Genomic DNA, 22,505 nt, shown 5'->3' on the forward strand with positions numbered 1-22,505 from the left:
CATTCATCTTTCACAGATCGATAGGAAACCTGATATATCCTAAACGAAGAATAAATGACGTATAACTGCTAGGAATAATAAATGGACTATCATTACATATATTCCTACTAGATTATATATATATATATATATATATATATATATATCGTGTTCCTTTCGTTTGTCCTGTTGGCTATTGTGATACGATTTACCATTATTAACTTACTTCCGATTTATTGGTTACAGTCTCCCATACTCACAGCCACTTTCGGTTTGATCTTGTATAATTTTTATTTTCTACTTTGTGGTGTGATGTGGTCTGGTTCGCTTAAATATAAACTGCGTATTTCTGAAATACATGATTCATACAGTGGAAGCTGAGATTGTGTTCTGAACTCAACGGGTAGGGCTAGGCGAGAAGAACTAATAAAGACCCAGAGTTGACTCAAGGCTGCTCTTGCTGGTCAACGCGTCATCGGTTTGGCACACGGTTAATGTTGTATAAGTTAGTGTTTTGATTAGCGATCTTATCATGAGACAATTGACGGGATATACGACATAACAATACTGATTCTCCTCTAAAGGAAACAAATTGTTGGTGCTGAACCAATACACACAGTAACCAACACTAAGAATTCACTTCTGCACAGAAATACTTGGATTATTTGACAAGATTTTCAATGAATTATTTAACATACAAATAAGCACAAAACAATGTATTTTTGTGCAATGATTTTATTCATGAAAACAAGACGCTAGAATAAGTAATACTGACCTGATAGAGTTCGATAACACATGAAAGTGACGCGAGAGATAGAGAAAACAAAAATAAAGTGTTCAAAATAGTAAGTAAGAAAGGGAGCAAAAAAGCGAAACAATACAAAGAGCTACATGAACACACAACCGCATTCAAGCATATCGATATAAGTATATGCAGAATGAATCGATACGGATAATATTAATATAATAACAGAAAGTATGCAAATGCGTAAATGTAATGAAATCATGGAGTTTGACATGCTCAACTAGTTATTAGTAATGCTTTTTATCGTTAATATATATATTCTCTATTCGGTAGGCTGAATATTCTCTGAAGTTTTTTCTGTATTCAATCCAGCTACTGAATCTGTCTAGAAAAGAAAATAGGGACGAAATAGGGAAGTGAGATCGAGAAGGATAGAACAAAAAAAACAAGTGAGTCGATTGACTTATTTATCAGGTACTTGGGAATGAACCACAATTTAAGTGTGAGAAGTAGTTAGACTAATCGGTTTCTCAAAAAAGAAGTAGGTGGAGTGATGTTCAAATTACTCCATTAGTGGCTGCAAGTCAGGCGTCTTAACCGCTAAGCACAGAACAAGTGTAAATTGAGCAAAATTAATGAAGCGTTTGCTAATTACTCTAAGCAAATCTTTATCATTGAGATGTTCCATAAGAATTGTACACTCATTCGCTACTCTTACAAGACCTTAGTAATTAGATGAACTTTCCTATTTTAATAGAAATTTAAGTTTATTCACAAATAAATGTGGAGATTAATAAGTTAAACAGTACAGAATTCGTCAGTTAATGGACTATGATACGTTAATAAATTATGAGGGCAAAAATAGTAATGAATTTGCAAAAGTGGCCACAAAGGTTTATTTCTGGGTTAATAATAATAATAATAATAATAATAATAATAATAATAAAAGTAACAGTCAGTAATCATATTATTATTTTGCGTTATAAAACTAAAAAGACCCCTTACAGTTTCAGAATTATTTCGATTCAGGTAGAATGGTGGCTTCATGGTTTTGTTCGAAATTCTGGTCACTAAGTCACAGGTTCGAACCCCGTTTCCCTATATTGGTTTTGGAAACCGAATAGTCTATATCAATAACCTTTACATTTAGAGTGTGGTTTACAGTAAAGTACACGGATCTATGTATAGTGATGAGTTGATAGTAGTGATAATATGATAACAGGCAGTTCTATAGTACAAAGTTAGCCAACAGTTAGGACTGATAATCGAGTCATACCATTTATTATTTTTAACTAGAACCATTGATACAGAGTAAAATTGAGTTTCAAAATGGTCTAAAATATACTGATTTTGTGTACCACATGTTGGGATAAAAATAAAATGTACTACTACTACGACTACGATGATGATGAACTTACTGGTTTACGTGCTTTCGACTTCTTTTGCCTTTTTCCAACATTAGAATTTTTTAGTGTAGGTACTTCTTTATCGGCTTGGTTCAGTTTTCCTGTAATCTATTTATTAAAATAACAGAAACAACAAGAAAATGGATAACTTATATATCAGTCAGTCAGCTACAACGTTGAATCAGGTACGTATATGCTGAATGGTGAGCGTGAAGTAAATGGTTGTCACTATTATGATAGGATTTAGATAATCTGTCATAAGTAGTGAAGGAATTTATTGGGATTAAATTTATTATTATTTTTAGATTAGCGGTTTGAGTGTTATTTGTTATTCTGTTTAATAGTACGATACTTTTGCTTTTAGCTGTACGTTAAATTTCTTATCAGAGTGTGGTAACTCTCTTTTTTTCAACAGCAAAATAATACAATGTTATGGTCTTTTATTGCAGGAACTGTTTATTTACTTATTTATGTTTATCGGTTGGATTACATCAGTAAATATAAGGATAGCATAGATCATTATTTTATGCCATGGTTTACAGGATATATTAGCCTATTTAAACCAACAACCAGGAAATATATTTAGGACGAATAATATGATTGTTAATTAATATTAAAAAACTAGGGTTGGAGATGGTTGAGCACGCATAACACAAGTACCATCCACCTTATTGTGTGAAGGTTTACAGCCTCATTGATCAATTAACTATCTCTAAAAGGACCTCAACGACTAATTCTCATTACTCTACCACGTCCCTATATTGCTTCGAAGAAATCTATGATCGAATACTGACAATCGAAGTGAATCTTTAAATTTAGTATACTATGTTTCACAGCCATAAATTAACATGTAGCGAATTTCAGGACAGTTTACTCACATTTTAGTAAGCAGACGAACATATTGTGATACAATTGGAGGAAGTTAACAAAAACATATGTAAATACGTTGAGAGCAGTTGGAGGATAACTCTATTTAGTAATCAGATTAGATGAGTGAGCATTTTCATCAAAGCTGAAACAACTAATTTTATTATTAAAATCGTATTTGCAAGGTGCTTATCATGAATGATGTCAACGAAATTGCTCTTTCTCAGTTTCATGTGGGAATAGTATTCTGACTGATGAAACGTAATTATATTAAAAAGTAAACAGTGTAGGGTTCAGATAGGTTGTGGAAAGAGGTTTATTCGCCAACACAGATAGTTGAAAAAGCTGGTTGAGGTAAATGAGTTAGATAGACTGTTAAGGGTTCCATAAAAACCAGTTACAATAACTGCTGTAGGAGACCCTTGAGTATTTAATACGGGTGCATAAATAGACGGAGGGAACATAAAACGAGAAATATTTAGAAATGTACAGAATATTTTGTTTCAGTGTAAACAATTGACTGGATTTAACTTACATCTTTCAACATTGATTGAGATTCTGACAATTGTTTACGAAGTTGGATCTGTTCAAATTCACTTTCTGATAAAAGTTGACGCCATTTACTTTCTGTCTGTTTAACAGATTCTTCTAGTTTCGCTAAAACTTCTTCAGTTTGTATTAAAGTTGACTAAAAGTCAATAAGAATATGAAACAAGTTACGAATGAAGAAAAGACACATATCCTATGTCAAGAATTCTTAAATTCGAAAGTTGCTAATAATGAGAAATTCAAGATATATTTTAGTTTGTATACATTATATAGACCACCAATTTGGGAAGCTGTTTTAGTAAAGAACAAAATACAACTAACTGAAATATTGATCTAGTTAGAGACTAGAGTGATAGACTGCTTGCTTCGTATACTGGAGATCCTGAGTTAAATCCTAGGCGCCCCCACCACTTTAATCTCAATCCACGATGAGAATATGTGGATTTTAGTAGAGAGGTGGCTCAATGGTTAGAGCGTTTGACAAAGTCATTGACTTGAACCCCGCTCCATCTACTTCAATTGGGACAACCGGGTAGTCCTGTGGTGTGGGCTACTTATATCCACATAAGTAGTATATAACGATGGTCAGGTATTGAATGTATTCCAGTAGAATATCGATAACGAAAGAACGGGAACGAAACGCAATTGGTATGAAAATGCGTGAACAACAATAATCAAAGACGACGGACTAATATTTGCAGAAGGAACGGTCAAGATTGAGACAATTGATTGATAGTTTGCAGTGAACTGTAGTGAACAAGAAGACGAGTGGGGATAATAGAATTTATTTGAGCACAAAATTACAGACTATCTCACTTAAATCTGACAACCATACAGTAAACAGTTAATTTGCAAAATAACAGTTCATCGTCTCAAACTTGACTGTTCCCTTTGGAAATATCAGTCTATTGCCTCAGATTTCATTGTTCATTCATTTTCATACCAATTTCGTTTCGTTTCTGTTCTTATTGATCTTCTACTGAAATACATTCTGTTATATATAGAGCTTTGTTTCTTACTATGCTGCGTACTACTAGACTACTTGAACGATAGGACCCGCAACGTCGCAAGAGAGAAGACAGAAGACTAGCAAGTAGGAAATTTTATTCCCCAAAACAGCGTCAAAATAGAGTACAGAAATCTCATGTATTTATAGTTATTGGCTGAATGTAAATCATCATTTCGGTCAACCAATAGGCACATAGGGGGTCATTCTTAGCCATCCGATGCGGAAGCTACACGTCAACATTCTAGAATATTCCCCTAGCCGTGATTGAATGGAATGTCTTCGGCTCTTTCTGGGCTTCTTGGAGGCTTCCTACAGTTTACCAACGAGCCATCCTTACACATTCTATGACTGAACATCGTCACATATTACTTATGTGGATATAAGCAACCCACACCACAATAGTACATCAAAAACAAATCAGCGCTGGTGCAGCTCCAGCTACTTTCACGGACACAGATAAGCAACATACATAATGACTAAGATGAATCTATCCACTTAATTGTCGTGTATACTCTAATTCAAATATAATACGCATGTAAACATATGACTTGTAATCACAGTAAGAAACATAATCAACATATAAACATGGTTGAATAAGTAACAATTTACAAAATGTTTGATAAAATACTTTTCATTGTTCGATCAACGAACCTTGAAAAGAATTACTCAAGCGAAGTAATTTATTTTACTTGTCAGTATGAGGTTGTGGAGATTGTTGAATTTCATTAAAATTATGGACTGATCTAAGACTACCATTGAAAACCTGGAAGCACTGGGAGGCTGTTTCTTCCTAGCACGAGACTCTTCAGCAGTGCACATCCATGACCCCACACAGGGGACTCGAACACAGGACCGTCTGTCTCGCGAGTAAACACTTAACCTTTAGACCACTCAGCCGGGGTGAGAAATTTTCTAGTGCACTCAATGATTCGATGTCTTTTGTTTATATTTAGCATGTAGATTACCTCATCATTCTATGAATATTATGTAAAATAAAAGAAACTATGGAACTTGAAGTTTGTTACCTTGTAATGATCCACTTCATTTAATGCAGATCGATAAAGATTGTAAAATGTGGCACGTTCTTTTTCAGCGGCATTGAGATTATTTTCAACTTCGGATAATCGATTACGTAAATCTTCATATATATTATCATTACTATTATTATGTAATAATTCATTTTTATGTTGTTCATCTTGTTTATTAATACATATTTCGTCTGATTTAATATTAATTATGATTGGTTCACCATTTAAATCACTATTATTACTGGATGATTTTGCTGTAGATTCTAGCTGGTATGTTAATTCATAAACTTTTTGTTCACTATTATTTAATTCATTAGTAATACGCATTAAATCATTGGATAAATTTGCCACTTGTGCTCTTAATTCACTAGATGCTGTTTCATAAGCTATTTTCGATTGATTAGCATTATCAAGTAGGCATTGTTTTTGTACATTCAATTCCTAATTAGACAAGGATATAAAAACACTGAGGTAAATAGAAATGTATTCAGGTAGAGTAAAATTGTTTCGAGTCTAACGAAAGTTAACAATTGTTAATGTGAGTAATACTGAGGTAGATGATATGATTTTTGGGGTTATTCATTTATTATAATGACAAGCTCGTACTGTTTGAATAGTCCAACTGTACCAAAGCAGAAAACTAAAAAGCTATATTTTACGAATGAGTGATAGAATTCCTAATCAGTTATGGAAATAGTCTACACCTATAGCCCAAAATCTATTTAAATTACTAGATAAGTTGAGATGAGTTATACTATTTTGTGTCACAAAGACAAAGAATGTTTAAACTCATGCGTACATACGTGAATATTTTTTTTATTTATCTATACATTTTTTTTTACAAATCTAAAAGTGTCAGTCAGTCAGCCAGCTACAACGTAGGACCAGGCACATATATGCATCGGTCCAACTTGCCATACCTCGTTAACACAACAAGATGAACACCGGATTCATAAAAGTAGTTAATTTAGTGGGTGTTAATATATAAAAGAAAGGTTGTACAGGAAGAAAGCCATATTAAGCAGTTTCAATCTCAAGGTTTAAGGGAAGATAAAGAGTGTATACACCTGAGCCATTGTGACCGATTCTGAGCCATGTCACACAGAGTTTCCAACCATTGGTTACGATAGTCGCTAGTGTTTGATGTCTTTAACAGGATAATTTACAGTTTTGAAAATAACACATATAATGTTATTATTTTACTGATCACTTAAAAGGACTTTTGTCTAATCATTAGTATTTTACTGTCCGGTATTTGACAACAGAACTAGTAATTATTATTTTCAACTCATTTTTATATCATTATCTTATGATTGATTTACTTTTCAAGTGTGACATGTGATGTATTTATAGTTAAAGATTACTCAAACATGCTAAACGTAATGATATACCAAATAATCCTTTTCTGTAAAGAAAAGAATATATGTTAAGGAGACAGAATTAAAAATTACTAATGAAAGACTCACTTACAGCAAACTGATATTCAAGACTACTAATAATTTCAGATTGACGTTTTTCTTTTTGTAAACTTCGTGATAGTTCAGCTCTTACCTCAGAAAGAGAAATAGACAACTCCTATAATATAATTTTTTTAAAATATGTGAATTAAGTGAAATTTCTTGTGTTGAAAACAATAATTTCATCAATAAGTGTCCGCAATATTTGTTTATGTTTTATTATTCTTATTATCAGTAAACGATGAAATTTCTGACCATATATCATATATTTTGTAAATAACAACGCATGACTGGCTTTGAATCTGTATGTTTAATTATAAGTTGAAAAGTACAGATCTCTTAAGCACAATGTCCTTTATATCCAACAATAATGTTTCTTAAAAGTCAAAAAAAGTCTTTAATTTGAGTTAAACAAATTGGTATTACTAAATCTCACTGTTATAAAAGGTGTTTACAAAACTGATCTAACTATGAATTAGATTGTATAGGTAAGTTGCGGCATGCATTCGAAAATAAGCTCAACAACAAAAGAATATTTCTCCAACCGTAAATAAATCATATTTCAAGTGTGTTGCTTATTTTCTTCTTTTTTATCATGTGGTTATTCAGATCATATTTGATAGATTTTCCAGTAATTATTTATTTATTTATTTAAACACATGAATATTGGTACAAAGGAGCACCGGATATATATGCGCCACACAAATCTCGTTTGATTTGTGTGAGGGCTGTGATACTACCAGGGTGCCAAAACCAGTAATTACGCTAATGAAACAACGGTTGTTCAAAATATCTCTGGATAATATTAAAAAGTGTTTGTAGTGTGTCAAGCTTTGTATTGGATACTGAGAGAAAACAAAGCAACATAGCCTCATTTACTTGTCACAAAACACTGTTTAGTTGATCATCATGACACTAAATAGAAAAAAATAGAAATGTTCAACTTCAGTTCTCTTATTTTATTTAAGTTTTATTCTTTCTCACTTAACAGTCTCAACAATTACAAATAGTTTAGTGAATGTGAAACTGTCCACCTTACACATTTTTCTTGTAATATCATTGCAAGAAAGTAAAATCAACACAATCACAATTTAAATAATAACTTTAGAGATAATAATAAATAAACTGACCTGATTTTTCTGTTTTTCTAGTTCTAGTTCATGACACCGACGTTTTAACTCCATATGTACAGTATCATTTTCTACTTGTCTGTGGTAATAAAAAAAACAAGTTGGATCATTGGAACTAATGTGGTGCATGCTACTTATGTTGACAGACATAAGTAGTATGTAACACCAATCAGAAGTGGACTGCATGGCAGCAAATGTTGAGAAGATCGAATTGAGAACAACAAGAATGTAAACACAAAATAATTGCAATAACAACAGGAATGAGGGAATGATGAATTTTGTAAGAAACAATTGATGGAATATGGGAACATGAAGTATTTAATGTATGCAAAGATGGATAGTGGCTAGTAGTGAAATCCAGGATGCGCGTTTCGTCCTACTTGGGACTCGCCAACTGGACGTACCTGCATCTCAGAGTTGATGTCCATTCTGGGACTCGAACGCAGTACCGTTCGCTTCAAACACCATCGCGTTATCCATTTAGCTACTGAGTCCTGATAGCCACTTGCTTGCGCAACGCGGTGAAGTTTAAATTTACTTGGTATTGTTTTACTTGAATCTTCCCATTGATGTTTAGGACTGCAATTGATCAGTCTCCTATTGGCATATGCGCATACTGTGAATTAAGACAATACCGAGGCAATACGTACAGGATGCATATATGTCAATAAGAGACTGATCAATTGCAGTCCTATACAACAATGGGAAGATACAAGCCAACGATACCAAGTGTATTTAATGTATGGTTTTCATAATTTACGAATACACTATAATTTTGCACTAAACAACCAATTAGTCTTCCTCACTTGACCTCTCCGTTCACTACACTATACTGACTCAAGGCTGCTAGTGCTAGCTGATGTATCATTGGTTTAACACAGGGACAGGGTCATAGAAGTCCATATTCTGATTGGCGATTTTATCCTAGATATTTGATGGGCCGTAGAGCTTGCATTTTCTCTTTTGAGATGTTAGGTGGGAGGCGTTTCTGTCTTGTCAAAATGTGAGGTGATTTCTGAAGTATGTGATCATACGTCGTCTTGTTCGAGTAGAGGTTGGGGGGGGGATAGTTACTAGTGTGTTAAGTGGTTTTCTGTGTAATTTGAAGTTTAATCCTTTTCCTGAGAGTGGTTTCGTATTTATTGAGAGTTCTGTCTGAGATATTATGAACCATCCTTAAGGCATCAGAATCAACTTTGGCAGTAACTGTTTTTTTTTTATTTTCATTAGTTTTTTTCTATAGATCCTGATTTGCCTGAATTCTGAAGAGTTTAAACAATGGATTTCTTTTTCATTAAAAAAATTGAGAACTGGAATCTCTTTCACACTACAATCACTACACTTTTCATCTACATTCACACACACGCACATAATTGTGTACAGCTAGGTTTCATACAATAAAAATAATCTTGACCGAAACGATGTGATAATGTTAACATAATCAGAACGACTTTAATTTGGATTGTACTAAAATATTCTGTTTTGTGTCCTTAGTACTATTTAGACGTGTTAATTTAATTTGTTATTTATTTTTATTCTCAGAAGTGGCGTACAACAAGTCAAGAAATGTCAGAAATCTAGTTTCTACTCATTGGGGCTTCACATATATTATTTTTAATACTAGATAATATTTGTTGTAGAGATTCATAAATGTGACTTTTTTATTGAAATTCTTTATTTTGTCTAGTTACCAAAGCAAAACAAACTATGAAGGTGATTCAAACAGTCAATATATACGAAAGTGATAGTTAAGACTTTATTGAAGCATGCACTTTGTGTAGAGAAAATGAAAAAAATAGTGATAAAAGACAGTAGTAATCAATGAAAACTGGAAAGTAACTTACTCTGCTTGTCGTTTAATACGTAATTCTTCCAGAGCTGTTTCTTTTTCTGTATGTAATTTATGGTTTTCAGCCCGGAAAACCTTTATATAAGCATTGAGGGAAGGGAAATTAGTTTGCATTTTAAGAATAACGGTAGTGTGAAAAACAAAATACAATAATATAATTTTTTTAGAAATAGTAGATATACGTAAGCTTTAGGCCTTCCATCATATATGTCTTCGAAGCACTGCTTGAGTATTGTGGAACGGTCGAGTAAGCAGCGTTGAGGTTAGGCATAGGATATTAGGCAAAGACAGTGACTTGGTTCGTAATGTATTAAGTGTTGATCAACTGAGGGAAAGCCAAACCAAAACGCAATACAGTCCATGAAGTCATTGGTTATGGTTCTGGGTAGCGTAAGGACATGTAGACTACCTGATTGAGGTCCAAGTGATAGCGATTGGTGGTAGGACAGGTTGAGCGAAATGGCTCAGAATCAATCACGATGGCATAAATATATTCACTCTAAGTCTTGGATCCCAACATTCCTTCAAATATTCCTTTTCATTTTACCTTCTTGGATCATATTCTTAATGTTCAGTGTGTTCTGATTTTTTCATCAAAATTGATCTCGTTGTTATGGGAAACAAGATAGTTATCATATGAATACAATTATTTTCAATGTTGCATAAATCAATCTGAAATTACCTGTAAATCTTGTTGTTGCCTCATGTTTGTTTGGCGCAATTGGGTTAATTCTGAATCCAATTGTTCAATACGTGATTTTAACAAGCAGTTGTCATTGGACATAGCCTTTGAAATTGAAAGAATTACGATGTGAAAGTATATAATTACTTTTAAAAGATAAATTTGATATGACTTTTCAACATCAAAGAAATTTATTTTTCAACCTAATGTCCTACTTACTATTGCCATTTGTAAAAAAATTGTAACTCCATACACAAAAAAAACCATATTGATATGACGGTGTAGAAAGGTGAGATCACATTTTTTTTCCTTAATTCAGTATGATCGTTGCTGAATATTACTTTCCTTTTTTAATTCAGTGTGATAGCTTCACAGAATAATATTTGTTTTATTTTCATTGTGGTGTTTAGTTGTATTAAATTAACATGAACTAAGTTCAGTATCATATGGAGTATACGAATTTGTTAGAGTTCTGGACATCTTTCATACATGTGACTTTTTCTTAATTGATAATCAAGAGATGGGTGTATAAATAAGTATATTTTCGACTAGTGTCATCGTGGTTTTGGAGTGAAATCCTCACTTGTACCAATATTTTGTGTTCTTACTTCGCGTCATAGGGATTGAAGTGGTTTCTCTTTTTCAAGTACAAGTAATAAGGTGACACGGATATAATAAATACGATAAAGGTTTATAAGGAAATTTAATGAATGTTTAAGTGATAAAATACTTCCTGTCAACTTAAGCTTTGTTTTAATTGCTATTTGTTTATTGGATTAATATTTTTTCATTATTTTCAATCATGCAGATGAATGTTATGGTATCCAAGGACTAAATAATCATTAGTAACATGTGAAATACAACGAAGAGGCATATATCTTACCTACTGAGTTGAGTAAGATAAACAACTAGAAACTGCACAATTCCGCGCTTGAAAATAATTACCATGATGTTTCATCTACTCTCTTTCTACTATGGCGGGATTGAATTAAACAATGTAGGCAGTAACTAAATGAGGAAATTATTTTCAATAGTTTTAAGATGTGTGGCTTTTTAAACATGTGAAGTGATTGACATGATGAATTACTATTAAAAGAACGTTTTTTCAAAAGTTTCAAAGCCACGCACTTTCTAAAAAGATGGATTTCTTTCGATGTGATTTCGTAATTTGAAAGTGGGGAAAACTTCTGGTCGATTAAGAAAAGTAGATAATTTTGTTCTCTGAGCTGAATGGTTTGGTCGTCCAGCGACATCATCAGCACAAACTTCGGGTAGAAGTGATGTCGTTCAGAAGGACGACGAAAGCTCCACGACCAAACCATCCAGTTCAGAGAACAAAACTCCATCAAAAAGTAGATAATCGATAATCCTTAATATGAATTGTAAACTTTTCCTAACCTATGGTACTATAATACCTCCTAACAACAATTTTTAGTAGATGAAGTACTATGTATCCTGAAACACTGTCAGAACTACTGACAACTCCAAATAAAAAAATGTATAAGTAAATATAAAAGAAGCCTGTTTATTATATAAAGATACAGATGACCGTACTGGAAAGGTACTTGAAGTTTTTGTGATCATAAATCGCTCGAAACTTGAATAGTCAAATTAAGTACAGTTTACGAGAAAACATCTGTGAATGAGTAAAGTGAATATCCTGCAGAGAACATTAATTATGCACATACATCAACATTCGCTGGTGAATATATATATATATCAAGCATAATTGATGTCCATAGTTAAATGTAATATTTACCGTAGATTTTGAATGAAGATTTGTACTAAAAGCGGTATAAACTCCCTAAAGCCTATGATACATAGTTTTAGAAGGAAAATGGGCGATTTACCTAAAGGAATTTTCACCAATTAATTTTATAATCCGGATTTACATCAACCGATAAAAATTAAAGTACAAATACATACATATTTATGTATGGTAGAAAATTATATTGTTAGTAAATGTTATAAGGATTAGGAAAAAATAACCTTACTTGCGCTAATTCCTGAGCACGAATAAGTTCTGGTATAGGACCAGTGGGAATCGATGGAGTAGAAGTAGCCATAGCCTTAGCCATTGCAGTTAATTGAGTCTCATGTTTTGCTAACTGTTCTCGCAAATTAGACAATTCCAATTCAGCCTCCTTTTTTATTTTTAAAGTATCTGCATTTGTCTGATCTAAACGTTTTTGCAGATCACAGTTTTCAGTTTCAGTATTCTAGGGAAAAAGTGTATTTAAAATCAGCAACTGAAAATTGTGAAAATACTTATCGAAAACGAGTATCCATCGTTATTTATTGAAAAGAACATCAAACTCAAACATCCTAAAGCACAAATAGCTTCCGTACCAAAGAAAACTTTATATGAACGTCAATTTTAAAGGTGATATACCTACAGCCATTCTCAAGAGGATCTTCGATTTTCTCAACAGAACGTTCTTTGCAGCAACCTTGCGACTAGCGTTCTCCAGCCGATCAATGTTCAGCAATAACCTAAAGGACAAATTATCATATTTGACCAATTCCATGTGCATTTATCAATTTACTTGTTCATGTGGAACCTGGTATAGAGGTCGTTCAATGATGGCTGAAAGGAGGCGCAAATAGTTCAATAAGGAGCTCTATAATTGATCACCTTGTGGACACAGGTCACTCGATCAAAACGGACTGTGCTCAAAGTCATCTACAAGGCAAGTAGAAAGCTGCCAAAAACAGTTTGCTTTTATCTTCTTATGATTCCTGAAGCATTTGTTATACATTTGCAATAACCAGAACTACGTGAACAAAAGAGACTTGTATTGCCTCTACTTTTACCATGATCATAATCTCTCGCAATTTTTTCCTCTTTCACATCCATCTTCTTCCCTTCTACTCTCTTCTCTATCGACTTTTTACTCCCAACTAATTTATTTGTGTTTCCGAGATCCTACTGATTACAGTTCCTTTATCTTGTCACTCTGAGTCTTCTCTTTCCAGTCATAATTTTTTTATTTACCTTCATGATGAATACTCAAGACCTCAACAACAAAATTGTTATTAGTTTTCTTGATAAAAAACGTTTTTATGTCTTTGTTTATTTTACCTCACTGTCACCATGTTTAGCAAAATTTTATTATGACTATTATTGTCACCATTACGTTTTTAAAAAGTAAGTATACATTTGCGAATGTACAGCATTGAAAATGAATTGACTAAAAAGAGAACTCTTTGCTGAACCAATTTTTATTTTATGTTTCGGTGGGTATATTCCGTTTACTTAATTGTGAAATTGACTTACATTGATAAAATATTCATAAAATCATAACAGTACAACTTTGTTGTGAACCCATAATGAGAATGGATTCTGAATCAATATTAAAACATTTGTAAATAAAAATAATGATAAAACAATATCTAAGCATTAAGGTTTCTTAAATAGTTACCCATTACAAGTGTTTAGTTTTGAGCGGGATTTATGACCGAGTTTGTAAGAATAAATATATTATTCATTAAAAATTTATAACTCATATGAAATGAAGTTGATAAGAACCGCTAAACCCTAAATTAGCAGCTAAATCTCAAAAATTAACTGATCTAAAAATTTTAAATTTTTATTCTGGTATTCGTAAAGTCAGTCAGTCCGCTACAATCAGGTGATATAGATGATTATAATTTCTATTGTATTTCGAAATTCATGTAAGTCATTGATCAAGACTCTCTCTCCCACAAAGCAATACAAATAAATGAGTATCAAAAAAAAATTTGGTAGTTGAAGTTTTGTTGAATGTTGAAATAATATTTTGCTTTGAGGTTGTCTTTCATGTGAATCAATACTAAAAAGCAGGGTACCAGCAAAGAAATACCTGAACAACGGAGTTTACATTGGATGAAACAGTGAAGAAGTAAAGGATTTACCCAAGATTGTCGAAAAAAAATTAATCAACTCGGAAATTTCGCAAAACGAAAATTTTTGTAAATAAAGAAGACAATGTAAAAGTTTCTGGATATTCATAGAGTTGGTGAATATTAACTTTATATTGGTGCTATTTATCTGATAGTTAATATGAACGTTAAAAATTCTAAGATATTTACCGGTGTTTAGATTTCGTTTTGTTAACGATTACGTAGGGAATTCAACGTTTCTGAGACAAAGACCTGTCTGTAAAAACTTGTTTACGACAGCTGGCACATAAACGAACAACAGATTATTGCTTGTTGAATAAGACCAAAATTATATATGTACTTAAGGCAATCAAAGCTTAGAATATTGAGCCCAGCAAAACGAGAATAACTATGGAGCTGTCTAGTCTATTTATCTGAAATATTAACAAGAAGGATGTAGTATATCTTCATGATTGCCCTAAAATAACACGAATATACTGAAACAGTTTTATCCCCTCGGATATATTGAAGTACTTACTTTTAACTTTGCATTCAGCAAGTTCTTCTGGTGTTCGAGTGTTTTATTCGTTCTTAAGAGTTCATTATATTGCATTTGCAGCACATGTAAACTTAGAGAAGATTCATCTTTTTTCGTACGAAAATGCTTGTTTTCTTCAACTAGGGAGTTCGCCCACTGGGAGGTTTCAGCTAGCTTGGTTTCACTAATCTGTTGGTTAAATAAAAATATCTCGGTATTCTTCACAAAATATAATCACATGCATAACTGAGCAAAAAAGTAGATACTTTATTTTTAAACGTTAACTTTCTAATTAGGGAAAAAATAATGCATGCTACAAATGATTCAAGCTTGAAATATAGGTACTTTGATAACAACCTATACTCAATAGTCAGTCGGATGAGTTGAAAGAGCTTTCGGCAGTTACCAGATCCAACTGCTGCTTCCAGCTCATTGGCACGCTCCCACCAACAGGCTTCTCGGTCCTTATGCAAGCTTTGCTCAACTTCTTTACGTAACAATCGTCATTTGTGGTCAAACTCACGGTCACCCGGAGTAGACTGACGGGCTTCAATCAGTTGTAACGAGCCTGAAGAAACCCAGTGCTTATAAGCGGGACGTTTTGAGAAGCCGCAAGCGACTTTACTCGCCATGCAATTGAAATCAATACTCATCTATAATTTTCGGTGGGCTAGTAGCTAACCTTGAACCTAGCTCGGTTTGATATTTAGTTGCAACAGGAGTTGCAACAAATTTGCTGACATTGATGCGTTTCAGGCGATGAATTTGTTGGAAATTGAAAAGCAAAGTAAGATTAGCGCAAACAAGGGTATGATCAGAGTCCAGATAGGTACTCAAAAGGGAGCGGCATCTGTGTATTACGAATCAGTAAATGAATCTGCCGGTAGATCGGATCCTGATAAATCAGACGATGAGAACGCAGTTTTGTTAAGATTTAAATTATTTTAGAGAGAAGCCGCCAAAAATTATATCTCCTTGTCCAAGTCAGTGAATGTATGAAACATTAGTTACCAGTCTGATGATTTTAATTGATCCATACATTTGCAATTTAATTATATTCTCGAAATAGATAAAAAGGGAGTCGTATCTGACAAACAAAATCTAACAAATGCATATTTCGACCAATCATACTACCTGATACTTAATCTTTAATTTTTAGCAGTATGGGGAGCCAATTACCCAAAAACTATATGTCGTTTGACACGAAGACTCACCTTTAATTGTCCTTCTAATTCCTTGATTGTCGTGCGCAACTCCAATGCTGATGTAGAGTCACTTGATGACTCCTGTTTTCCACCCATTTCATATGGTTTAGCACAGTCGGTTCTCGATATTTCTAATGATTTTGAAGAATGTTCCACGTTAGTAGGCTCAACAAATATAGCTTTAGGCAAATCCGCACATCTAACTGACCGCTTGCCTGAACGACGCTTTGACTTTTTAGACTTAGTGAGAGGAGCTTTTGAATCATTTACTGGAGACAGAATATCTGTGGTTGGACTAAGTTTTGAAGAACCTGGAGAAACGATGGAATCTGAATCCTCACTCTGATTTCTATTTAATGTAGCTTGTGAAAATTCTAAACTGGGACTTTCGACATAAGATTGTTCGATCATGGGAGTAGAAGTATCAATGAGTTCTGAATCTTCCTTACCACAGTTATCTTCATATACCACCGGCTGGATAGGTCTTTCAACTGACTGCTCACTGCTACTTGATGAATAATCGTCAAGAGGCACGTCTGATAGATGTTCATCCTCCTCACCAGTTGTGTCGTCTGACGTTTGAGTTTTGTCCGTTTCTATTTCTTCAGTTTGTTGAGAATCAACCACTTTCCGTTTTTTAACTTTCTTCGACTTTTTTGCGTCATTTTTTTTTCTCCTGCGGGCTAAGTTTTCTGAATCTTGATGGACAGAAATACGATGAGAGAACAGAGTATTCCTGAACATAAAGTAAAGCACACTGGATACTATACAGACGATCATCGTTATTAAAAACCCCTGTAGTGCACTTTCGCTATCCCACTCCATTTTCAATTCTAAGTACCAAAAACAAAGATATTTGAACAACTTGCATAATTCAGACAATGTGTAAAACAATACTCCATAGATAAAGTGATTATTTAAGTTGCTGGTTATCAAACAATTAGCGGTATAAGCAATGGAAACAACCCTCAATCAAAATTCGTCATTATTTCACGGACGCTAGTCTAAATATTTACCAGAACAAGCAACTAAACTTTATCGTTAGAAGGGCAACGGGTAAAGAAATGCACACTGACAGGAATTCAAAGGAATCTGGACAAATTAGCAGGACGGTCTGACTCTTGACAATTTTAAGCAAGGACATAACTAAGCATAGCGATCATTAAGGCAAAAAACATATCAAATAATGTTGAATTATACAGTGTTGATAGTGATGTAGATGATATTATAGGCACAGGAAACTCATAGTAGCTGATAGGTCGGCCAGGCACAAGTAACATTGAACCTGGAATAAATTTTCCACGGCTCCAGTTCTCACACATTAGCATAGCGGGTTGAGATTATTAAGACAGGTATGTGATGGTAGTAAAAAGGATTGGGGATATATAACATGATTTGGAAACGAATTCGCGGAATAAAGGGTATAAGAAATATTAAAACTCAGGGTCTAATGGAAGACGAGCGGATATTTTTACATCATGTCACCAAGTGTCTGTAATTATTCGTCTGAACTCATAACAGGCAAGTGCTGAAGATAGTAACAGAAGAAATACGCAGTGTTCATAAGCCTGGATACCAAAACATTTATGACATCCCAGTGTTTATTGGCTTAGAACCAGAGCATTGTATTAAGACGGATAGCGAGTTATAGAAACTTTGACAAACCCCTGAAACATTGAAGCCTCGATACAACGACGAAGTAACTGAAATAAGTATATTACCCATATCATACAAAGAGCCTTGAAGTGAACTGACTGAAATTCTCTCATTATTTAATGGTTTTGTACTTGACATACTTATTTTTATTGTCTTGCAAAATATAAAAATTTTTTGGATGAAAACGTTCACAAATCTGGCGACAACCATTTATTAGTTAAATTCTACTTGGTGTCCCCCATTAAGCGCAACTTATCAGCTAAATAGACGGCAATAGCACTCACCACATGTGTATTTAAATTAAAGTTGTGTAAGCTAGGTCTCATCACCAGGACTAACACATGCTTTCTCTCATTACTAACCAGATCAGGTTAACATGTTAACAAGGTCAGAATTAAGCCGGATTTGATGTCAGAAAAACAACGTAAAGATCGCATGGCACAAGTCAAAAAGTTGTCTGGCCTATCGTGTTTTGCATTTATATAGTAAGTTCTTGACTACATAGTTGAGGATGTGTGGTTAGTACTTCCATTCCTTTGGTGAAACTCACAAGCCAATCATGATGAAAATCCAAAACCCTCTAGTATTACACATACTACGAAGCAACATGCGAATATTTAGGAAAAAAGGTAATTTGATGGGAGGCACTTACATTTCAATATTTCTGTGACTAGAAACTGTAAAAACCAAAGAAATTATTACTTTGCTACAAAGAATTTAGGGTAACATTAAACTATACTGCCGACCTTTGAACGAATTTTAAATGACCCTGAGAAATATTAGCCAATCAGAAGACAGTTAGTATACAGTAAAAACCAAAGAATTAAAGTGGAAACACTTCTTTTACATGGGTCAAAAACTTCTCAAGGTCAGATATAGGTTCAGAAGTTCTAAAATCATAGTGCATACGGTACAGGAACACATCCATATGGCTCCATAGTAGTCGACCTCTGAAACCATGATAAGGTCTCAAAAATTCTTTTAGCCCCGACCACATAGCTTCACAAATGTTAGTATATTGGTATGGTTTACGGGTTAGGGTTAGAGTTAAGGTTTAGGTGTAGGGTTTAGGGTTATGGGTGAGACTATAAGTTATGGACAATCTTTGAGCGACGCTAGAGTGACATTGAGAGTGTCAACATAATAACTAGGACCAAATGAGGGTTATAAACCTGTGTGAAGAATTCAAATTATGATTAACAGTTCATGATTAAGGCTAGGAATTATACTTAGGGTTTTCATCACGAACTGACATCAGCTATAATGCCAAAACTCTATTTATCCAAATGGATAATTGAATTTCGCGCCAAAATCTGATGATCACTTCTATTGTAGACGCTAAATTATCACGTCTTCCCTAAAATCCGCTGTAAACCGACCGTACGTAAGCATCAGGTGCCGAACTTAGCGCCGTGACCTTGAAAACCCGCGAAAGCTTCTGATTGGCTCGGCAGTATAGTTTAATCCTACCGAATTTAGAATAAAAAGTTTTGAAAAGGTAGATTCCCTATTATTTGTATCTCGATGTAAGAGGACGGCTCTGGATTTCTCGAACAACATAGTAATGCTAATTTAGCCACTCTTTTGTCATAGTGAATGAGATATACATGGAAATTGATATTTTGAGGGATGTGCTAAGTAATAATGCACCTGGACGAGTTAAATATTTCCCTCGCAAAAGATAAATTTTACGCTATAAATGATCCCTACAGTGAATGATAAGTAATGCTGAAAAGTACAGATGGTCTAACTGAAGTTTTAACTGAGTGATAATAAGAGTGTAGCGGTTTGTGCCTAGCCAGAAAGTACTAAGGGAGCAGGTAACAGACACCACGAATTGATGACTTGGTGTGAAACATGCATGCCACTGACCTTTCGTTAGACTTTGCCCTTTATATATGCCTGTCTTCTCACTTTTCCTGATATGATAGCAAGGAAAGAATGTATCACGTTCGCAATCATTTTTTGATATTCCGTGCAACGAAATCAGATTATTTCCTAATTCATGGTAGGAAACAGTTTAGAGGTCAAACTCTGTGTATGGTGAACACCGAAATTTTAGTATTGCACTGGCTGCTGCCCCCTATATTTTTTAAAAGTTTCACTGCATTCCTAAGTCTTGAACTTAAGCGCAGAAATCATTCCTACATTTAAACAGGATTCTGGCTAGTGTCAGTTAACTGACATTACGGATTCATGATAAAACCCCAACTCCAACTCCTAACACTGAATTATATCTCCAAATCCCAAACCAAATTTTCATATTAGAACAAAGATACCTAACGTGCACGGGGAGTGACAGGAAAAGTAAGTTAACTCACCTACTTCCAGACAAATTTATCTGGAAGGGAAAGAGTATGTGAAAGACTCTGAAGCACCAAAAAGTACTTACTTTTGATAAATAAAGAAATTGAAAACGATCAAAAGTAACACAAGTGTGAGGTTGAAGCAATCTGATAATCCAATCAACAAGTTGACAGCCTATTACAAGTTCGGATAAGTTTACATTGCGCGCCTGGAATGGGGCGAAACGTGATGTAACTAAACAAATAGAAACACTGATCTGAGTATTTGTTTCACCTCAGCCTATCTACAACAGAAAACATTTATAGAATGAGCCTTACATACAGTCGTTTTATGAAGATTCGACACCACTCAATCTGCATTTTCGTAAGCATGATTTGTAATAAAAAAAGTGTCTTTATGTTGTAGAGGTAAATAAATCCCCAGAATAAATAGTTCTGTTAATCTTCCACATTGTTGTTGATCTCATTAGTTTTACCTCACACACCGTAGTTAAAGGTACTTGGTCATGCATACGTGCCAGATCAGTAGTGGGTATGCTGTGTTAAGCACCTCGATATATTGATAGGTTTGCAAATATATCTTCGAACTCCCTTATTTCAAATTCCGATGTCACTGGGTCTGCATCCCTTTACTGAAAACGTGTTAGGTGTAAAAGCTATGTCAAACTCTAAACACCTGCGGTATCTTTCAGAATTTAGCGGTAAATAAATATCCAAAATCAATAGATCTGTGAGTCCTCAACATTTGATGCTGACCGCATTAAATTCATATGGATTGGGGCGCTCGATCACGTATCCGCACCAGATCACAAGTGGGTACTCTGTGCTCCACATCTACGACCGACAGTCAACTTTGATCAATTTTCGATGTATCAATACCCTATCAAGTATATATTCGGACCTCTTCGCTTCTGACTCTTGATTGGACTGGGTTGATACATTTCCTTCATAAATTGTGTTACTAGTTAAGATGTCAAACTCCGAATACTTGGGGCATATTTAACAGCATAACTCACATCTAGGAATTAGTTACAGTACTGAGTGTTCAATCTGGTTTCTCATGGATCTGTACAACTTGCCACGAGTAGCTTTATATACGTCAAATCTACTGGATTATAAAAATTAAACAAATAATCTGGGAGAAATTCACTATGTTGCTAGATTATCTACCACGTTTTTTGGTATTTTGAAATATTTATGTATTTTCATTTTGACTGACCCTACGAATTTCATGTGAACTACTCCCAAAACATCTATGGCATTAGATATATTAAGGAGCTTCAAATGACAACAAACCACTGTGAGAAAGTGTGCTGTTTTCAGGAAAACATATTCGACTGGTCACTGATTTTGAAGATGCCACAGATATCTGGAGTTTGACAACGATTTAACCATTAGCATTTTCTACTATGAATCGTAACAAGCTTGTGAATTTATAAGTCAGAATAGAGGGGGTTCAAGGATACATTTGACAGGTATCAAACCCTGTCTGTAGCTGTTCCGGGGGGCTACTTCTGGTCTCAAGCCCGGATAAAGGACGAGGGTTGGGCATGAGGTTAGTGACCCCATCCTGTTGAAAACTAACTCGCTAAAAACTCTAATCAGAAAAATTTATTCAAAACATTTAAAATCTGCCCTGGGTGTCAGAAGGTCATCGTTAGAAAATTTATGGTGGTTCATGGTAAAAGCTGAGTTCCTTCGGAAGTCACGAGGCTGATAATCCTTCTAACAACCCGAGCAACCACTAATTTCTGTACATGGAATGCTCGTACAATAAAGGAGACCGAAAGTGTAATTCAAATCGCTGCAGAAATGAAGAGATACAACCTGGAGGTGCTTGGGATCAGTGAAACACATTGAACTCAGTTTTGACAACAAAGACTAGCTTCAAGGGAGCTTCTGTTGTACTCCGGCCATAAAGAAGAAAATGCCCTTTATACACAAGGAGTTGTATCGATGCTGTTCAAACAAGCACAAAATTCACTTATAGGATGGGAATCTCATGTATCGAGGATCATCAATGAACGTCATCCAATGCTATGCGCCCAAGAGAGTCAAATCGACCATACCTGCATCATTAAAAAGTTCAGGAGGACGATGGAGGATGTGAGAACCAGGAGAGGAGCTGATATAGCATGAGATCATTACTTCCTGGTCGCCAATATGAAGCTAAAACTTAAGAAGCACTGGACAATGAAGCGGACAACATCACAAAAGTTCAATACAGCTTTTCTTCGG

General features: G+C 34.3%; 1 protein-coding gene across 3 annotated transcripts; it reads right to left on the reverse strand.

Moving 5' to 3' along the window:
* Window positions 1–623: 623 nt before the first annotated feature.
* Window positions 624–20,467, reverse strand: Smp_034940.1 (putative protein C10orf118 (CTCL tumor antigen HD-CL-01/L14-2); the record flags this gene model as incomplete). 3 transcript variants are annotated; one of them, XM_018793404.1, is made up of 12 exons in its annotated part: window positions 624–1,109; window positions 2,143–2,238; window positions 3,533–3,685; window positions 5,581–6,024; window positions 7,054–7,134; window positions 8,171–8,249; window positions 10,015–10,094; window positions 10,702–10,806; window positions 12,696–12,920; window positions 15,101–15,289; window positions 16,315–17,138; window positions 20,354–20,467. In XM_018793404.1, 11 exons carry the CDS (start codon window positions 17,128–17,130, stop codon window positions 1,047–1,049), a joined length of 2,331 nt encoding a protein of 776 aa, XP_018647920.1. The 3 variants fall into 3 exon arrangements, with proteins under 3 accessions (XP_018647920.1, XP_018647921.1, XP_018647922.1); XM_018793405.1 differs by lacking the exon at window positions 20,354–20,467 and having other exon boundaries at window positions 1,047–1,109; window positions 7,054–7,158; window positions 16,315–17,130; XM_018793406.1 differs by lacking the exons at window positions 624–1,109; window positions 2,143–2,238; window positions 3,533–3,685; window positions 20,354–20,467 and having other exon boundaries at window positions 5,143–6,024; window positions 16,315–17,130.
* Window positions 20,468–22,505: the final 2,038 nt, after the last annotated feature.

The sequence above is a fragment of the Schistosoma mansoni genome, chromosome 1 (genome assembly GCF_000237925.1).
Source record: "Schistosoma mansoni strain Puerto Rico chromosome 1, complete genome".
Taxonomy (NCBI): Eukaryota; Metazoa; Platyhelminthes; class Trematoda; order Strigeidida; family Schistosomatidae; genus Schistosoma; species Schistosoma mansoni.